The sequence below is a fragment of the Trichoplusia ni genome, chromosome 7 (genome assembly GCF_003590095.1).
Source record: "Trichoplusia ni isolate ovarian cell line Hi5 chromosome 7, tn1, whole genome shotgun sequence".
Classification (NCBI taxonomy): domain Eukaryota; kingdom Metazoa; phylum Arthropoda; class Insecta; order Lepidoptera; family Noctuidae; genus Trichoplusia; species Trichoplusia ni.
In genome coordinates, this window is record NC_039484.1 from 3975595 (window position 1) to 3997415 (window position 21821).

Below are 21821 nucleotides of genomic sequence, written 5' to 3' on the forward strand. Positions count from 1 at the left end.
GTCTTCAGAACACAGAGAAACGCTACAATTTGAAAGTGATACCAGGGGAATATAATATGAGGATAAAAACAGTATTATATTTTAATTCTGGTCATAAACTATCTGTATGCCAAGTGTCGTCTAAATCCGTTCAGTTGTTATTGGGGATTAAAAAAGGAACAAACATCCATTATCTTACATACAAATTTTCGCATTTCTGAAATCTAATGTTTGTTTGTGTCATCTTGCATACAACGCCACCTAGTTTCAAACTGAGCAAAGCTTGTATCATGAGTACTAGACAACTAATAACTATGTTTATTGTATTATTTATATAAGTCTAAAAGCATACATAACATAGATACACACTCAGACTCAGAAAAAATGATCGTGCTCGACACACAAACATTTGTCCTTGGGTGGGAATCTAACCTAGGTCCTTCGGTATAGCGGTCCGGTATAGCGGTCACCAAAATGCCAGCCAAAAAAAAATATATACCTACCAATAGTATTTTCTCATTCTTCCAGTTACTTTAAATCTAATATTGGAACGGAATGGAATATAAGAACTTCAATAATACAAGATTCTAGAAAGGTATTGAAATGTATCCGTAATGAACAGAGCCGTTGATGTTCAGAACATTAATATAGTTACATTAGTAATTACGTCTCTATGTAACAGTTTTATTGATGCAATAATTATTATTTTGTAGGGTTGGCTCTGCTTTCTTTTAATTTATTTTATTTGTTACCAGGTGACCCATCGCAACTTCTCGAAGAAATATTATTGTGGATAAGAGATGGCGTTCTACATTGTGTAGTATGCTGTCACGCTCCTACAGCTGAATATTACTTTAAGAAGTGCTAGTAGACTAAGGAAAAGGAAAAGGAAAGTGTACAAGGTAAATAAGGGCAGCTTGCAGACTTTCTGACTTGTTAACCGATTTCAAAAGAAGAAAATTCATAGCTATGACGTTGCTAAACTTACCCGTTTTAAGGATTACGGTAGGCATGTAGCCCCGACACTTGTTGAGTTTAGTGTTTAAGGTTGGGTGCCAAGATCACATTATTTTTAATATTAAACTTCATACTTCCCCTACGGGTAGTAGGGTGATGGTAGTAAACCTTTCAACTCCAATACAGTAGTTTTCCTTAAGACTGGGTCCATTCGTTTTTCTTTCATTATAAATATCCTGGAGGATCCTCAACGTGTTTTGGTAAAGTCTTCGCTGAAGATACAGAAATACTACATACCAAAAATGGTATGAAACTATCGTTAGGAGGATACTTAATTATTCATTTGATAACGGTTTAATCACGCATATTTATCGGGATAGCCCGATTTGTTTCAAACCAGAGTCCTCAAACATGACCTCGAGCGGCAGACACTCGAGTCATGACTTCAACTTGAAGTCATCAGATCATCGATCATCAATGCAGCTGCTGCAAAAAATTAATATAACAAAATCAATCTTACTACGTATCAAAATTGCATTATAACATATATTGTTAAGAGCTATTTTGACCTTAATAAGAGCCTAATAATACACACAGCCAGATAACCATCATATCTAAATCACAGCCCTAGACCACGTAGATAACACAAAGCATCACACTGTATGTCATGAACGTTTCCTTACTTCGTCCGTATCAACTACTCGTCTCTCAACTCCTTATGAATATATTGTATTTTATTTTAATTAAATAAAAGTGTTATTATGTAAAAAGAACATTAGTTTTATAAATAATTTGTTGACACTGTGTTGAAGATCGATACGGACATGGATAAATCATTTTTTAAACAGGTAAGCATTTTGTTTCGAGTTTTAAAATTGTCTGGGCTTTAAAAGAGACACCGGCCCCTGATTTTGTTTCGATATTTTTTCTCAGGGTAGTCGAATAAGAAATTTCGACTCTATCGTTCTCAAAAACATATGTAAAATTGATGATAATATATATCCTATTTACATTTCAAGCAACGAAACTCTGTTGACTCGTATGCTGGATGAGGCTGTATTTATAAGAAAAACATTTGATTAAACTTTACTTAGTGAATGTACAGTCTTTTGATACATTTTAGAAGGGCACACGCATATGAAGAGTCTAAGTCCAAAACTTAAAGTTAAGTAAAAAAAAAATACTGTTTCTTGTTATTCTTATGGAAATTGGTAAGGGCTTACTCTATAGGTATTAGTCATTGAGCAATTGATAAGGTAGGTATTAGTGGTATCAATATTTGTAAGGAACTTACCCCACGAATTCAAATTACGCAACACATTATGCCCTCTGGAATGAAGATCACATATATACATTGCATACGGAGCGGCCTTTTTCCCACCTATGGATTTTTTTGAGCAGTCTTCATATAGATCATTATAGCTTGATGTAGAACAAATGATCGTGCTCATCACATAAACATTTGACCTGGTTGGTAATTGATCGCCGGTATAGTATTCAGGGTTGCTAACCACAAGACATTCCAGTATCTAGCTTCACATTGAATTGAAGTTTAGTTGTTTTAGCTTACTTAATACAAAAAAAAAGCCATACTTTTCCACTCCATAATATAAGTATGGACGAACTACCTTAATGGTGTTTTTTTCCAGGCATGGATTGTATCAGGAGTACTTCTCACAATGTTGGAAGTGGGGATGTTCTTGGGATTCACCACGTCCTTGCTACCGGCGCTGAAGGATCCAACTTCACCAGTCAGGGCAAGCCTGGAACAGTCTTCTTGGATAGGTAAACGGCCTCTTATTTAATTGTGATAGGTACAACGTAACCTCCTGTAACGGGAATATCTGACACGGTTCGGGGTAATCCTCTGCCAAATTTAAATAAGTATGAAAGTAGAAAATAAAGTATGAAATTATACATACCTACCAAAGTATTTTTTTGTAGGTTATAGTTGTAGAATAGAGTAGAATATTCTTTATTGTTAACTATAGCATGACATCAGTGAAATTAATTACTTATAATTGTACTTACAGTATTTACTTATAGTTGCATAATAGATAATAATCTGTTTACTTGCATCAGAGAAAATTAAATAGCTCATGGTCTTATAACAAAATGTGAATCCGTAGGAACCTTATCAAAGACTGGTGACTGTGAAAAGTTTCCCTAAGCTGTCTAGCTTGGCAAAAAACAATCTAAGAAAAAAGTGATAGCATAATCCACAAAACATTTGCTTCCACTGATGCTGATGGTTCCAAGAATAGAAATTAAAACATGTTTGAATATTATTTTTTCCTTTTCAGCGGCGTCTTTCAGCTTAGCTTGGATACCCGGCTTTCTATCCTCATCATACTACATGGACCGGTTCGGAAGAAAAGCAGCCTTCATCTTTGACGTAATACCCGGGGCATTAGGATTGGTCCTCATGTACTTCTCCTCAAACGTCTTCTGCCTCCTAGCAGCCAGGGTTTTGGAAGGCATAACAGCAGGATCCACCTCCATTCTAGGAGCTATAATAATTGGAGAATATACGAGTCCAGCAAACCGTGGCATGTTCTTAAATCTGAAGACTGCTGCTCTGTATCTTGGGAGTATGATAGTTCATCTTCTGGGTTACTATTTCCATTGGAGAACAATTGCTGTTCTGTCGCTAATCCCAGCCCTGATTGCGTTTGGGATGATCTGCACTTGGCCGGAAAGCCCGTCTTGGTTGGCTTCGAAGAAAAGATTCGATGACACAGCAAGAGTTTTCTATTCGCTTCGAGGCAAGACCGAGCAAGCTGATATAGAGCTACAAGATCTAATAAGAACCCAAAAAGAACGACCCAAGAGCATGGAACTAACTTTACTGTACAGCTCTCTGTTGTTTTTCAGAAAATTTAGTCGAAGAGACTTTGTGATGCCGGTCTTAAATTATCTTTTTGCGGCAATTCTCTTGGAAACGACGGGAAGACACATTTTCCCTGCCTACGCTGTCCAGATTATAACAGAAGTTTCTGGCAACCATGACTCCTTTTACTACACTTTAGCGTTAGATATTTTAGTGACTGTTAGTGCCACATTTTCTTCGATCTTAATTAGACTGTTTAAGAGAAGAACGTTGCTATTTCTGACTGGTTCTGTAGCGGTTTTGGTTCTTATGGCCGCGTGCTGTGATCTGTTCTTAGCATCTAATGGTATTATACCTAATATACCTTGGATACCGATGTCTTTATTCGCTGTGTACTTTGCGATTGTTAACTTCGCATGTGCCCCTATTCCTTTAGCTCTTATTGGTGAAATTTTTCCCTTAGAACACAGAGCTGGCGGTACGACTATCGCGGGCATATTAATAGCTTTGACAAGTATAGCAACATTAAAAATGACGCCTCTGTTAATGGCGACTGTTAAGGTTTATGGTACATTCTTTATTTTAGGCATAATAATGGCTATTTCTCTAGTATTCTTGTATTTCTTGTTGCCAGAAACAAAAGATAGGACTTTGCTGGAGATAGAATATTTCTATAATCATGGCCGGTTTAGGGATGTTACTCAAGATGATAAGGAGGCTGAATCTACCATGATACAGTTACCTCGGATCGAAATCACTAAAGAGGTTCTTAGTTGAGTGTAAATATACAGCCGTTGGTGTTGTGTGATACTAGCTCTATTATTTAAAGTATTGTATCGTGATGTATAATTGAAAGTTATGTTTAAGTATTTTTTTTTGTACTTACAAGATGGTTAGACTGGATAATAATTTCTTTATATTATTTTAATTATGCAAGGTCTGAATGATATTATTATTATTTATTGTGAAACACTTGTATCTTCTAATAACAATAAATTAAGTCATTAGATACTGTTTTGTTTTTTTCCATCATACTATTCTTTTACTAAGGAAATGTATGATATTCACTAAATAGACACTTGAAATATTATTATAACATCCCTTCAACCTGAAATTATTGAAGGTTTACGTCCTGATCTTTGCAAAGCAAAATTCACAAAAAGCAAGTGAGGACCATGAAATAATTATAATTTAAAATTCTATCTTGAATACAAAAAGTTTAATACAAGTTACCGTCGAACAGAAACCATATATTGGTTGCTACGTCGAACTAAAGTTGTCAAACTCTCCTGATAGATGGCGCTGTAACGAATTAATTAAGACTCAGTTAAACAAAAGAGTAAATTATAAATCTTATTTATTTGTCAAAATTCATACTATAAACTAATACACAATGACATACGAAGCAACGATGTTTGGCTCCTACAAAAAAGTAGCGCAGACATCTAACATTTTAACAATCATTATAATAATTGGCTAACTAAAAAACTATGGGCTAGGAACAAAAATCGCCTAAATCTTAATGTCAGTTGATTTTCAAAAAAGTATCACAAGCTAAATTGAATTCAAAATGTTAATCTTTACTTATTTTTTAGATCTATAATATCATAGACACTAAATAATACCTGGTATTTTATTTTCAGAAGGAGTAGAATAAATTATTTGTTACGTTTTCGTGTTTTATTAAAACCACAAATAAAAGGTGTCAAAATAAATTCACTTATTAGCCTAGCTAATTTAGTAGGACATGTAGCACGAGAGTAACTTTAAAGCAGGAATAATCGTAAAGGATAGATAGCAATACACTGCGCATAGCACTATCCTGCTTCCAGAACCACAAGTTTTGCTTCAATAGCTCGTAGATTGGCTCTACAAAAACGATCACATGATATTCTGATATCTACATATCACAATAACTATGATAGCTAACGATACGTTTCGATTATAAAAAGTAATTTAGTTTTTAGATCTTAAGATAATATTTTGAAAATATATGTCTTATTTGTCTTTTCTATTAAAACATGATAGCTTATTCAAGTCATATTTCTCCGCTAAAGCTTGACAAATCACTCAAGTATATTGAACTGACAAGTCAAAGTCACGTCACTTGTCAAATAGAAATGTCATTTCAGTAAATTTGAAGTTTTTCCCTTTAATGCGATGCATATTTGCCTGAGTTCCAGGCTGGTATTAAATGGAGTAGACAGGAAAACATCACATGTTTTAAGACAAATAATATTTCATCTAAAAGGTTATATCTCGGACAAATCTAAAGTATTATTCATGCTATCATACATTGATATTTAACAATAAATAATTCTAAAAATAAAATTAACAATCACATATAATGAGAGTCTAAAAAAAATAAACATAAATCATATTTAAATAAAAATGTTTTAGATATTACATGTCATGATTAAAAATATATCTAATAGATGTCTGACTTACAAGGTGACCAGCACCCAAATTGATATTAATTAAAAAGAGCTAATTAACGAAATAAAACAATAGCTGTAACACTGCTAACATTATATTAAAAATGGATAAAAACGTCCCAAAGGTAAATCAAACCATTTTAATGTTGAAAAATTGTTTACTTTTAAAATCAACCAATTAAAATACCTAGGACTATTTTTCTTAGTGAAAGACTCCCAAACTATAGATTAGTAATTTGTATTCTAATGATTTAAAAACCAACTAACCATTTTTAAATATTGCTAAAATCCATAAACAAAAATCTTACATTAAACATCACATTTGTCTATAGGTGAAGCGAAAATCACGAATTCTGAAAGCGCATTTCTTGAGAAATATAAATGCATATACACATGTACAAATAACATGTACCGTGTACATTTTAAGGCTAAACTAATTTTAATAATAATACAAATTTAATACCCATATTTACTGACTTGTAGATTTGTAAATATTATCCCGAGTCTCTTTCGAAAAGATGTGGTAGCGACTTCTTTATTAAGAAAAGGCGAGAAATATCGTTGCGTTGCGATACATTGCCAGCGATGACAAGTTACTTTTTAAATACGAAAGCCTCAATACGATAATTCTCTTTTCATCAAGTCCTAAAAATAACTGTTTACAGCGCCACCTAGTTTTGAAGTCACTGAACTTTGATAGTTTAGTTCGGTAAACTTTTAACTAGATGGCGTTAGTTATTCTAAGGACAGTAGGTGTTGCACTTTTCAAAATGTTAAATAATATTGATTATAACAAAGGAGACAACGGTTTTAATAAACTAAAATACAATAGAAATGCGTTTTCAGAACTCTATTGCATAAACAAGTATACGACATATTGCTTCTAAGGAGAATATTGAGCTTCAATACACATATTTAGAAAAAAATGTTAGATATTTATACAGACAAGTCCCTTAATCTAACTACAATATGAAAATAGATGAGACCTGTGCCTAATAATCTGATTGAAGCTTCGAAAGATCAATGTGAACATATTTCTTTAACATTTTCGCCTAACTAAAGTTTAAGATACAATCTATTCTTTAATACAAGCGATTATATTCATAAGCTATTTATATACAAGGAGGTTAGGTTGTAAAGCGGTCGAATATCGTGGTTTTGATTCTAATAAAATATATATTTCTGAAGATATTACATTGCTACCACGTTTCGAACCAAAATACCACCAAAAACCAAATTTCACAGCACTGCAGAATTGGTACCATACAAACGCCAGTATTTAATATTATAACGAATTATTTAACTAAACATTGATAGTAAATTATGTTTTCTAATACAAACAATGTTCTGATTGTTAGCTATGTATACAAACTATCTTCTGAGTGAAACTTAAAGGAAGGGCCAAGCTTTTAGACAATAAATTATATTGTGCATTCGATCATTGCACAAACTTCAACCCTACACTGTCAATAATAATGTTCAATTTTAAACATTACGCAATAATATTGATCTACTACGGAGCGTCGAAGCCAAGTTCAAATTATGATTATTTTAGTTTACTTTTGAAGTTTATTCTAGTATGTATTATTATCCATGTGTAGTTAAATATTTCGTCAAAATTTGTACATAAGAATGACATAGATACACTAGTATATCCTACTGAGTTACTGTGACGTGAGAAACGAGATGCCAAGCATTAAATGTCATGTGAGTTGTAATGAGACTAGGTTTTAAAAAGGCCTGAATGGAGAATTATTTTTGCCGTCAAGAACAAAGTTTGTGAATGTAGTTTTTATATAGCTTGCTAGTATTATTACTTTAAAAAAAATTCTATATTTTTGGAGGTAATTTTTAAAATAATTTACATAGAAACATCTTTGTATCAAACTATGAAAGACGAATTATGAATAATAATCCTGATATTATAATTAGTTTCCCATTAACCAACTACTTTAAATTACTGAAGAAGATGGTTTCTCACTATGTCGCAGAAGTAGGGGAGGTAGGTTGTGTTCACCGCTGTCTCGGGTTCGACGCCCCGTTGAGGCTTCGCAGTTCTGTATAAGGCCTTCGAGAGAGCAGCTTGTAGTCTTCTCCGCCACTCACCCTGATGTAATCTTTGCGTTTTCTGTACACCATCAGTCTGGAAAACGAAAATTTTAAATATTAAATTAGAAACTTTTCTTACTATCTAAATGTGTTAAAATTAATAAAAATTATTTTTTTTCGTCATTAACTAGAAGCAGCTCAGTACCAGTGTTGTACAAAGAGCGACTGCCTTTCTGAACTGCTCAACCCAGTTACCTGGGCATCACGATACCCCTTAGCCTTTATTAGATAGGTACTCTATAGCAAGGCTGTCCGACCATTAATGGAACTTATCACCAATTTTGCAGTTAAGACCGTTTTTGGGCACTCATTGCTGCCTTAAATATCACAATGGCAAAAAAAGAAATAACAATTCAAAGTCGTTGGCCACATTATGGCCCGCGGGCCTAAGATTGGATAACCTTTCTACATGTTTATAAAAGTGAGGTGGAAGAAAATACCTGAAAAACAAATAAGCGATAAAACACAGGAGGCCCGTAAGTTAACATAAATTCTTATCATAAATCTTAATGTAACATCAGACAGACGTGTCAAGCTAGTTCTTAGCACTATCTTAAGTAAACGATTTATTTGAAAATCTCGTGATATCTACTTTAGGCACTTGATTCATACTGTACTTAAGGTATACCGTATACTAATAACAAAGGGGAGCTCATTAGGGCCGAAGCCTGTGGAACAAGCGGGATGGTTCGAAAGGGATACCGTAGCCCCGAAACACAAAGGGCAAAAGAAACATGCATGGGTGTGTTTTAGGCAGGTCTGACACTCCCTTTCGCTCAATCCAAAGCGGTAGCATTCATTTCATGATTTCCCACCCGGAACAGGTAAAAAGGTTTGCTTCAGGGCCCGTAGACAAGTTACATTACTCCAACTTTTCAAAAAGATATGTAATTCCTATATGGATTTCATGTTTACTATACTAATTCGATGTAACTTTGCAAAAGCCTAACGGTTTCAAAGAATAGAACCAAGCTGTTGCTTTGAGTTTTTTACATCAATAATACATTTGTAATTACCTAAACACCTGACGCTACTTAGTGAAAACCCATTCAAAGTTAATAGCGTAATTTGTACGCAATAGGACATCAGCGAATAATATAAACAAACAAATCGTGACACAGATGGTCTTGAAACTGAAGACGTTTACGATGTTACTGATGATGTAAGCAAACAAGAAGGTTTATAGATCTTTTAGCTAGAACATTATGAAGGTTCGTTTTTACTTTTCAAAACTGTAGTAGGTAGGTATACCTTTTGTAGCCTATTCACCCACAATTAATATAATTCAATTTAAAGGGTAGAATGTATTGACAGCCAAGTGGTATCGGTCACGATTCGATCCCCGCATAGGACAAATATTTGTGTGATCCACAAATGCTTGACTAGGTGTCTTGTGCAAGTGAATTGATTTTTTTATGAATTCGCCGCGACGCAAGGATTAAATTACTTAGTATTTTTTTTTAAATTGGTGGTTGAGCCACACGCTTAACTCCTATAAACCATGTCATCGAGATACAATATATTTTTATGTGGATCTAAGTCGTGTAATTCAATTTGTTTTGCAAAAACGTATAATTACAGACTATTCTTATTATAATGATGTTCAACCAGTTATCGTATAACTCTATTGTCATTAACAGTCATCATAATGACTCTAGCCAATCTTGCCACAATAAACTATATTAGCAAATATACAAACCTGCTACCTCATGTTCGAATCCGGTTAGTAAGCCAATGGGCCACCGTGACTAATACGAAAATGATTAAGTTTAGTTACACACAAAAAACTTGTGTCCAATAACGTAACAAATTAACACAATTCCTATATCAAGTGTGTTATTGTCTCGTTTGAATCTACAGGGGGTTTCTAAAATGTTTTTCTTTAGTCGTGCCGGGCCAGTTAATAACATAATCTTAGGCAAAAGACTATACCATAATAGTAACTTGACATATAACGATAAGGTTGGTTAACAAACAAATTAGCTCTCATTTATTTGTTTGTTTAAACGCGCTAATCTTAGGATCTATTGGTCCGAATCGAAGAATTCTGTCTTATGTTACATTAAAAAAAATACACATTTTTTTTACTTTGTCTCAATGTTACTCATAGGCAGACGACGTCGCGGATGACAGTTAAATATCATAAAAAATCTTATCTAATCTACTTTTCTAAAAGTTTTTATTTTGGCTTACTGGAAAACTTTAGACCTTCATTTGTAGAGAAGGACTAATAATGGAACAATACTTTTGCTTAAATATTTTAAATTCCATCAAAGTTTCCACACAAAATTTACATACCGTGAGAGTAAGAACATGAAAACACCTAGACAAAATGTTATATCTACGTAATACTTTAATAACTTAAAAGGAATTTCTAAATATAAACGATATTTTTCTAAATATACATTATTATACCATAGGAGTAATAACAAAACATCGAGATTAAAAACAACATGCTGTAGAAGCTGTAAGCATGAATTGCATCAAAATCTGCGCGTGCGCAACGAGATCTACGTTCTATGAGTCGAGGCTCAGTATTCGCGTGATTGTCGGACTGTTAACACGTCTTATTAGTGGCCTCTCTTATAGTGTCAAACGTCGCAAAAAAATGAGTTTGTTTTTATTCCATAAATATGGAAAATTACACCTAGATAATTGAATCAATACATTTTTAATAGACTGAAAAAATAATATTCACATTGAATGGAAAATAGAAAAACGGTTGGTGAAAAAACATTGCAATTAAGGTAAGATTTTTTTGATAAGCTATTTCGATCTGTAGTCATTAGGGTTTCATTGTTTTAGAGAAAATCTATCCAATAAACTACATTAATGTTATATGGTCTACCTTTTTATATAATATTTGCCAACGTACTAATGATAGACCAACAGACAAACTATGTAGATAGCCTTGTTGGATCACAAAATATATTACCACTATAAATGCTTTTAACATGTGCCTCTAATTATAAATAAAAGAAGGTGAGTGAAACCGCAGGACACGGCGAGTATGTAATAGGTATTATTTATAATAATAGGAAAGATTCAAGAAAACTTGTTTATCATAAAGACAATCTAATTAGCCGATTTACGTAAATACGTGTTTACAAGGAAGATTGCTTAAAGTAATAACTGTTTATGTGAAGATAAATATACAACTTAGTATAAATATGAAGGTCGTGATGATTGAATATTTTGAATACAGGTTTTCAGATTCAAGTTAGGGATGTATAGTAGGGTATGTTACGATTTTCCTTTTTAAACTTCAGTGTAACGCACACTTAGTATCAGTACGCGGAAATCAAAATAAACGTGAGAAAAATTATCGCTTTCTATACCTATATTTATAATTTATGAATTATTCTTTCCGTTCAAATCTTGTTCACGATATTCTTCTTTATTAAATTTTATATAAACAGAAAAGATTTTACGAGAAGTCAGTTTCCTTCGACAACTATACGATTATTAAGTATTTAGTCCAAAAATAAGTAATAAAGGAAAGTCCAAAAGTAAAATAATAACTGGCTGTAAAGGAAAATATTTTTCTAGGAAACCCAAGACTTTCCTTGTAGGCTCTATCATTAAACAAGTGTTACCAGTGCAGATAATTAATAATTATCCTCTAAGTTATATTTACGTCAATATTAATAGGTATCAAGCTGGTTATTGCATAAAATGGTTAAGAAAAACTATAAATAATTGTTTAATTATGGGCTAGTCCTAAGGTATTAGTATTTTAATTATCTTATTACTGGTTGCCTTTAGTTTTGTCTATAAATAGAGTTAAAGCTATGATTGTTATGTCTAGATCAGGTTTGTTTTTGAAGTTTTATAAAGTTTAAATGTTTAGAATAATAACTGATTGTTGGAAAGTAAAGATAACTAATTGTTATGATTCCGTGGGAAATTATCGTTTTTATGAACAGTATTTTTATAATATCGTTGTATAAAAGAAAGGTGTGATGTAATATGTCGTTTGGGCGAATTAAGAATAAAGGTTACAAGTGATCGGAGGTTACAGATTTTTTTAGTGATAATAGGTTTGTTAGGGACTGGTTTTTTTTTTAAATAGATTTCAAAAACTTCAAATTCAAGCGTTTTTGTTCAGTCTATTTGGTTTAGTTTTAAGAAGAGATTGGATTGGATCCAACACTATCTAGGCGAAAATAAATCGTGAACTGAGTAATAATTAATTTACTTTTAGGAATGAAATTACTACATTAATTACGCTGTTAAATACCCACTAATTAAAATTTAAACCAATCCTTTCTAAAATCTTTGCACAACTATGAAGCAATTAAAACAGCTTTTAAAAATTAATTTGGTAAATGCGAAGCCATCACTTTTGCAATTAAACACAACCTTGATTCATTAAAAGTGAATATTTTTAAACATTTACTTTTTTATTTACAGAATATACCAGCAAAAGGACAAGGATATTTTTCGCAAACTCCATAAACATTACCCTCCTTTCACGCAATCGGGTAAACAATACACAGATGTCAAGAAATTGTAACAATTGCTATAAAATTAAGTAAGTTAAATGGTATTTTACGAAAGTACGGTGTGAGAGAGTCTTCTAATTATCATCTTCATATAACCGTCGTTAAGTTTTAATAAAATATTTTTACGTTTTGCGTTTTATTTGGACACCGCATTTACTAGACCACATTGAACGAAAACAATGATAATACCTACTCCGTAGACAAAAACAGAAATTATCTTTTAAAACATGTCAAGCTCAACCTCCCGTATTTGCGCTATATTTTTTTAACAACGAATGTCCAACCTATGTCGCTGCTTACCTACACTGTAGATATACCCGTATGTATCTAAAACAAAAGTACGTAACTAGTAAACAAACTAGCCATTTAAAACATTTTACATCAGCTATGTCGGTCCTGGCGTTCAGGAACTCAGTCATATACAAACTTACAGTAGATTTTTTTATATATATAGTAGATTAACACCGACATAATATAATAACCCTGAAAACAACAATGCCTTTTTGACTGGTTGGTTTGGTAAACGTTTTTTTTTATATTAAAATAGATAATTAAAGGTCGGCAATTTGAATGCTAGGACTGAGTGTTATCTCGCTAATATTTGTGATCACAATCTCTCAATTTCAAAATGGTTAATCTCTCTGTATACAATATATGTAGTTTGTGTATGTTTCCTTTGCGATAAACCATTTATCAGGTTGTAATGAAACTTAAATATGTGTTGTACTACATTTTGATTCTGTTTTTAATGCAAAAAAAAAACATAATCTACAGCAAAAATATTTAGAAACGCATAACAACATAAGGAAGTTTACGGTAACTTAGACATGCTCAATAATTAAGACTCATAAGTACACAAGTAAAAAGTATTTCAATAAAGTGGTGACTTTTGTAACTCATGAACATGTTAGGTGTTTTTCTTTCACTAATTATATCATCAATGTATCAGTGATAATATAATTAGTGAAAGAAAAACACCTAACACAGTTGATGAGTTACAAAAGTCACCACTAAGGTTATAGACATTCAAAAAGCGGATCCTTATGGTCTTTTTCCCTTTTGGTAAGGAACCGTAACATATAAATGGTACTTGCAAGTGACATCCTTGCAAATAAACACCGGAAAAGGCCTTTAACAACTGTAACTTCCTGTAATTAATTATTTAGAAGCACAATACATGCATCTGCTAACCTTGGGCAGTTGTTAGAACATTTGCCATCGCGAGCGGGATCGTAGGATCGTTGAGATAGTAAAACCTATAGGGAGTTTAATAGTAATGCATAGATATACGAAAGAAGAAGAAGTTTTGATAGTATTTATTTAAAACATTTCTTCTTGATATAGAAAAAGAAAATATAATTATTTATTCAGTCTGGGAGCACGTTTTGGTCACTATTTACGGTTTAGTCCCGCATATTTATCGGGAGTGCCCGACTAGTTAGGGACCTAACCGGAGTCCTTAATCATGAGGGGTTGCGAGTCGTACATCGACTTATTGTTATTATAATAATACCATACGATTTGGTAGTGATCAAGGCCTAATATCGAAAAAAATCTAGAGGCAGTTTATTGCAAGATGGACATCACATTCAACATTAGACCACCAGGTTATGATAACTTTCTATATGGTAAGTAATTCTTTGCATCCGGGCTGAGTCTGGATGAGGCTAGCATAGCACCTTAGAAATTGGCACGAGAAAGAGGAGGCTTATGAAAAGCAGTGGATGATAATGATGATGTAAGTATTTAAATATTTTGTTGTTCTCATTTGGTGTTTATAAAATGGAGGCCAATATATTATCCCACACCATACATTTAGGGAATGTTAAATACTGCCTATTAGTTAAAGTAAGGCAAGTATTCGAGATAACGATGTATCTAGAAAAAAATGCACCGATAGTTGCAATGCGGGTTGGTGAGTATTCTAAATAGAAAAAACTCAAAGGCTTATTATTAGTCAACTGAAATCAGCAATGAAAATCGAATCGATTTATTATTTCAATAAGCCCCTTTCCCATGATTAGGGGTGCGCAGGTGCACATTTTGGATAGGAAATATTTCAAGGGAGAACAGAGAGTGATTATTTTTAGTTTAGCTAGACTCAAAGGAAGTGTTAGGCTTTTTTTTTAGCTTTAGCTCCCAGTTAAAATTGGTGCAGACGATTTCTTATAAGCGTGTATACATTAATAATTTAATATTTAAAGTTTAATAAAATACAAAGGATAGAAATCATTAAAAATGTATTCTTCCACAAGAATCAAAGATTTAAATTGCCAATTCTTTACAGTAAAACACCGGTGTGAATAAACAAAGCAAATATTGATAAAAATACAATGTATTTCAAGGTAAGTGAACGTGGTTACAGATAACTTTATTATTATAACTGTGGATTGTAAATGTTTTTGCAAGGACAATTAAGGATAACAAAAGATACCTTAATTAACTATAATTATGGCGTGTTTTACAAACGTAGATGCAATTAAATTATTCACTGTTGCTGTCGGGCAAGCTTGCTTCAAATCGAATATGATCGAAAATGATGAAAAACTATCTATCTCTATCCTACGAGTTAATCGTGGTTATAAACTATCTGTGTACCAAATATCGTCTAAACCCGATCAGTGGTTTTGGCGTGAAAGAGGAACAAATATCCATAGAAATAAAATTTAAATATTATATAGAAGAAAGTAGGGTTTATTTCATAATTTATGTACACTCAAAATGATAAAAACACAACACGACAATATAAGACGTACCTACAAGGATCCTGCATATTGAATTAGAAATCTCTACAAGAGGATAAAAATGGAAGCTACAATGTTTCCGTATATTTTTGACTGTTTCTCTGTATTTAATTCATCATTTAGGTATTACGGGGGATATTGCAAACATGCACAAGCGATCCAGACTGAGGACAAGCATTCGTGGATCACGCACACTTGTTCTACGCGAGGATCAAACCCACGACACGGCTTGGTACTCGGCTATCTGTGCAGTCCAAATCTCTGTCCTAAGGAATCACTATTTGTAGTATAGTGGTAACATCAATGACGTAAATGGTTAGTACTTTTGTAGTAGACTAACATCGAGCTAAATTACAATGAATGAACCAGCTACAGGTAGCACTAAATACAATTACTTCCTGAACACTACACATCTATTTTTATACGCTCTATACATAACAGAGTTATATAAGAAGTCATTTGATTTGACCATGATAAATGTAAGGACAGACGGTCTACTCTACCTTAGACTGTATTAGAAGTAAAAATATAAGCGATGTTTTGTTAAATTTTGAATTGATCTTGAGGTGTTTTACAGTATATTAGACAGGCAACTACAAACTGTGACAGGCAGACATCTTATTACTAAAAAGTAAAATAAATCATACGCCATATTGGTTTTATACATGTATTTGTAGGTTCGAATCCAAATAAGTAAGAGCAAATGTCATTTTCCAAATACTGAGTATGATAAAATATGGGAAGAGTTTGTTTCAGTATTCAGAAAAAAGTTTAGTATCAAGACTTCTTTTCTTATCTGTCTAGTGGTAGATGTGTCATCTTGATTGCATCGCTAGGACGTTCGCGTCTAATAACATACGTCCTGCGATCTGTCCGTCTGTCCTTTGATAACTGAGTACAAGGTCTAGGCTACTGTGTTGGATAGCAGTTCTTGAAAGGTTAAGGCGATGATTAGATTTCTCAATACTTTATTATTCCACGGGTTATGTTTTGTCTACTTAACTTTGTAAATGGTCGTGTTAGGACACGAAAAAAGTAGGAGAGAGGGAATATAGAATAAGTTGAGTCTAAAATTGTTTGTTAATTTATAATTTGATAGTGTTTTTTAAGTAATTTCTTCTCAAGGTAGTCAGATAGGAATGTTTAACCCCAGAGTTCTCAAAAAAAGACATGTAAAAGTTATGATACATCTTATTAAATGTACTACTGTATCCTACTTACAGAAGAAATGATTTTATTTTGTTTCATTTCATAATTGTATAGTGAGAACTTTTTTCCATACCCCAAGAACTTGATTGAAGTCTTAGTTAAAACTGTATCTACTAAACTTTGCGTGAGCATGAATAAGGAGAGAAGAAAGTTAATTTTTATACTTATAGTTTAAGTAACTTCTGGAAGTTATTAATTACCCAATTATTAGCTTGAAGAACCTTGAAGATTATTAAAAGCTTATTTAGAATGCCTCAGCATTGGAATTGTTATAAGATTGCCTATCCGGTCATTACATTGCCCAACTAATCATTTCAGTAGTATTTTACTTCATTATGGCCAATAATAATTCTACATGAGATAACAGATCACACTTTATCTCATAGAAAAGGTACTAAAAGTCAGGATAAATAAGGATGTTTCATTGTGTCTAGTTAGACATCTTCTCGTAATAACGTAATTTTAGTTCCTGTAAAATGTCTGGATATAACTGGATTTGATAAACATGATCATAATGATCATATTCTAGAATCTTCTTCGTATGAGAGAGTTTGTTTCTAATTATTGGTTGTGATATAAGTCAATTTTTGTTTAAAGACGTCAAGAAGTCTTTTAAATATTAAATATCCAATTATGTTGGGGTCGGCTCCCAGTCTAACCGGAAACTCCTTAACAGGTGAACCGATTTCTTACGGGATGTTTCGTCGGAGTTTTATTTTTTATTATTTTACTTTCTTTGATTTTTTAAACTGAAGAGATTAAATTTGTGTCTATGTCTAATGATGTTTCTTTCGTTCAATAAAGTTATTTAATTTCAATAGAAATCCTTGGAAATAGTATTTTAAACCAACACTTAGTAGTTTTTTTTCTTGATTAAATTTGTTCATTGGTTTAAAAGTAAGATCAATAAATAAAATATCTGAATTTAAATAAAATCTAACTTAACTTGGTAAAATGTTTGAAAAATTAGGTACGATAAGTGCAGTGTTTATTTATTTTTGTATTTATATTCCATATAGTTATTTGCACAGCAAAATAATATACTTAATTCTAAATTTAATAAATAATTAAAAGCTAATGGGAAATCACAAATAAAAACATTAAGGAGCCTGCTTCAGCCAACTAGCAACAGAGTAGGTATTTGTCAAAAAAAAAACTAATCAGTCCATCAGATAGATTAAAAAAAATTTATCGGATATGCATTTACATCCATGGATGAACATAAAATAAAGATCTCGTGTGACGTCACTTATCAGTACACTTTAAAGTGACGTCACTTCCAAACGTATGTATAGTCATCCTATATTTTTATTGGTGTAAAAAAACATATCTTAAATTTTATATAAATCTAAGTCACGAACTAATTAAATGTTTTTAGCCGAATACCTTATCGTGGAAGCGAGAGAGCGTTCTACTCGACATAGTCACTTCTCTTTCACATATATTCATGTTCATATGCATATCTGACTTTAGGAAGTAGACCTCAAGTCGTCTTTACACTGCAGTTTTAAATAAAATCTAACTTAAATAAAAATCTACTCTTTACCATACATTTATTATTACTTTGAAAAAGGCAAATTACTCAAAGCAATAAAAACGGTAACTTTACAAAATCATTTTCTTACTCATATGAATAATTACGCATTATTAATTACTCTAAATATAAATAGGTTGAAAAATTGTTTAACTTTATGAATAATACTTATCTGTCAAAACGTCTAATTTAAAACTAAATACTACATGTACTAAATTCATAGTTTTAATAAACTTATAATTAATTAAGGAAATAATGGAAAGATCTTACTTTTACGGGCCTCATGGACATCACTGGAGTTTACACCATAAGTATATAAGTATTTATATAAATAGGTAAGTATGTATATCTGTAACAAAAGAAAAACTGGTTTTAGTTAAAACAAATAAATGTCGAGAACGGCTGAACCTATTATTTGGTTCATTTTAGTCTTGAAATATCCGTAGCGGTCCGGGGGTGGTTTGAACGGTTTTAAAATATGAATAAATTGCAATAAATACATTTGTACATTACTAATACTTCGCCGGGACAGATAGTAAAAAATAAAAATTTAAGTTTCGATTCCTTACCTCACCCAAGAGCCCCGGCAGCTACAGAAGCGAGTACGACGAGCACAGCGGTCGCCACGCCGCTGGCCCCGACATGGGCTCCGTACACGGCTCCCGACGACTCGGCGGCGCCGGTCCCAAACGCGTCCGCTGCAGACAACGCATCTGTAAGAGCCGACCGGTGAGCGCTCAGCGCAACCAGCGGGCTGATCAGCTAAACAGGGGGCTAGCTCTCCTGATATTGATTTAGATTTTTGTATTTCAAAATGTTGAGTCAGTAGGATGTAGGATCAGTTTTTTGAACTGCTTGTCTGTTTTGTACTTTTTTGCATAATATATTTTGTTTTTATTATGCAGGTTTTTTTTTAATATAGATATTATGTATTTAATTCTTTGTATGCTAAATAAGATTTTTATGACAGTACGAAGTAATTGTAATGTCTAAATATTTTTTGTTTGTCATGAGCAGTAGGTAATCATTTGCAGTTCTATTTAATTAAATAAGAAATGGTTAAAATTTTGATTTAAAGTCTTAAATTAACTAAATTATATAAATTTCAAACCTAGCTTATCTTAATTAGGGCAAAATATATCTTAGACTATATAAATATCCTAGTTTGTTGTAATAACTTCTAAGTGTAACAAAAATACCACCAATAATTAACTACCTACTAATTACTACCAAGCAAAAAATACCAATGTTAAAAAACTACCAAAATATACCAATATAAACCAAATTAATACCAAAAGATCAAATCCGTGTTTAGACTAGATTAGCCCACCGAAGTAGAGAAAAAAGGAAAATAATTATTAAATTGATGATTTAATGGAAAATGTGGGCGCAGTGAAGATGTGCAACATTTTTAAAATGATTGAATTTAAACTGATTGGAGTTGAGCAATTATTTGAGGACCAAATTTTTAAGGTCGCCTTTTACATATGAATGGGATATATGTATATTTATTGAGTTTTGGTTAGATTAAAATATGAAAATGGTAGACGAAGGTAAATTTCATTTATTTGTAAATGTGAAGATGAATGTTAATAGTGAGTCAAAATTCTTATATGATTTAAAAACACAAAATTTGACCAGAAAGACAGTATAAAAACAGATACACAAACACTCGTTGATACAGACATACAGACACGTTACAATATCAATTACATGCGACTCTTGAAGATTAGTGCAACATACTGATTGCCTAAACAACTATATTGAAACCACATGACAAATAGGGATGATGACAATTATATCAGTGGATATAGTCCAATTAATAAATAAAGGATACGTTCCACGTTAGTATAAGTGTCTATATTTTAGTTATTTATGGGATAGACAAGAAAGTTATTTTCTTTTTAACCGACTTCAAAAAAAAGAGGAGGTTCTCAATTTGACTGTATTGTTTTTTTTTTATGTTTGTTACCTCGTAACTAGCGATTGGGTGAACCGATTTTCATGATTCTTTTTTTATTTGAAAGCTTGTGCTTCCCGTGTGGTCCCATTATCACCATTTCAATATCTGATGATAGGATCTTGTAGAAATCGGGGGAACTCTTCAATAAATAACAGCAGATTAACCGCAATTGTTGCTATAGCATATCTAAGCATTGTTTACGCCATCACACAACATATTATCACGCCTGTACTCACTACAAAGGTTATAAAAACTATTTCGTAAAAAAATAATGTTCAAGGGCACTTACAAAGTTTTACAAAAAACGCAATACTGAAACTAATTCGAAGTCGGTTTTTTTTTGTGAAAATTGTTTATTACCGAAGCATCATGCTCATTCTACAAAATATAAACCATGCGATAACTAGAAACTACACAACAATTATGCATATTCCTAATTACAATGCATAAGATATAATATAAACCTATTGACAAAATAACAGTATAGATATATAAATACAGTAAAATCATTTGCAAAGATAAATTGTTGTAAAGATACCAGAATCCTCTAAATACTTGACTTGTTTTCCCTTTCATACTTCGAAAATAAACGAAAAATGTGCCCAAAATGAAAACATCACACACACACACAGTGCAAACACAACAGATATTGAATGAATGACGTACCTCTCCCACCAACTTCCGTGTCGAATGAGTGAATGAACAAAAAATGTCTGATTAATTGAAGCCGCAACACAAATGAGTGAATGATATTGGTTATTTAATGACATTATTTTACTGTAGGCATATGATTTTCTACAATTAAAAATGAAATGTTTGGACGTGACACGTCTTATTGATAAGAAATGTCAATTCGAAATGTTTTATGTACCCAGTTAACTTGTCTTGGTTTGCTATATTAGTACATACTTTCTAGGCTATAAACTAGATTTTTTGTTTTGTGTAAGTATGTGTATCTCAAAATATAAGAATTATATATCACACACATTAATTATGCAACAGGAGAATTACGTTATAAAGTTTTATGTTAATCGGGAATCGAACCCTAATATAAACATTGAGAAAGTTAACCATTCAAAATATGCCTGAATACATGTTTCCACACAATTATTTGTGTTATATGAGTAAAACTGTAACAAGTATATGCTTGATTAATCAAAACTCAGCCTTTTTCAGCAAGTGTTAAGGTACAAATTAACTTACCTCCGTATCGGTTGAGCATAGCCATGATAACTCCATTGGTCCAACCGAATCCAGTCTGCACAACGTACTCGCCACCACCTCCGAAACCACCGAAGATTGTCGCGTCATACTACAAAATAGGTAGGTATTACTCTTAAAATCAATAAATAAAAACTAAAATAAAAAATAAAATGCAGAAATATTTTAAAATCTCTTAAGATTATTACTAAATAAAAACTATACAAGTTCCAGTTAAAAAAGAAACTATTAGGAAACCCAAAAGAAGTATCCCAAGCACTATGCATTCTAAATTAATGTTCTTACACAAAATATGCTCACACATATAAAATAATGAAAAAAGAACAAGTTCAAAT

The 21821-nt window shown here is 32.3% G+C and overlaps 2 protein-coding genes and 1 long non-coding RNA gene across 10 annotated transcripts in view; 2 read left to right on the plus strand and 1 right to left on the minus strand.

Moving 5' to 3' along the window:
• The first annotated feature begins 1444 nt into the window (after positions 1–1444).
• Positions 1445–4678, plus strand: LOC113495769 (facilitated trehalose transporter Tret1-like). The gene is made up of 3 exons (XM_026874690.1): positions 1445–1784; positions 2586–2721; positions 3240–4678. Exons 1-3 carry the CDS (start codon positions 1761–1763, stop codon positions 4541–4543), a joined length of 1464 nt encoding a protein of 487 aa, XP_026730491.1. The 5' UTR covers positions 1445–1760; the 3' UTR covers positions 4544–4678.
• Positions 4679–5106: 428 nt separating this feature from the next.
• Positions 5107–21821, minus strand: part of LOC113495826 (trehalase-like) — a 63889-nt gene continuing 47174 nt past the window's right edge. For 4 of the 8 annotated variants that reach the window (XM_026874794.1, XM_026874792.1, XM_026874797.1 and 1 more), the window contains 3 exons: positions 21469–21577; positions 18877–19015; positions 5107–8344 (listed from right to left, as the gene is read on the minus strand). In XM_026874794.1, the coding sequence (XP_026730595.1) occupies positions 8215–8344; positions 18877–19015; positions 21469–21577 (378 nt within the window). In that variant the 3' untranslated portion in view covers positions 5107–8214. Of the gene's footprint in view, positions 8345–18872; positions 19016–20931; positions 20944–21468; positions 21578–21821 lie in introns of those variants that run through there. The other 4 variants (XM_026874798.1, XM_026874799.1, XM_026874795.1 and 1 more) reach the window with 3 other exon arrangements.
• LOC113495828 lies at positions 8359–12944 on the plus strand. The gene is made up of 2 exons (XR_003400764.1): positions 8359–11057; positions 12724–12944. It is a non-coding gene; the product is annotated as an uncharacterized LOC113495828 (long non-coding RNA).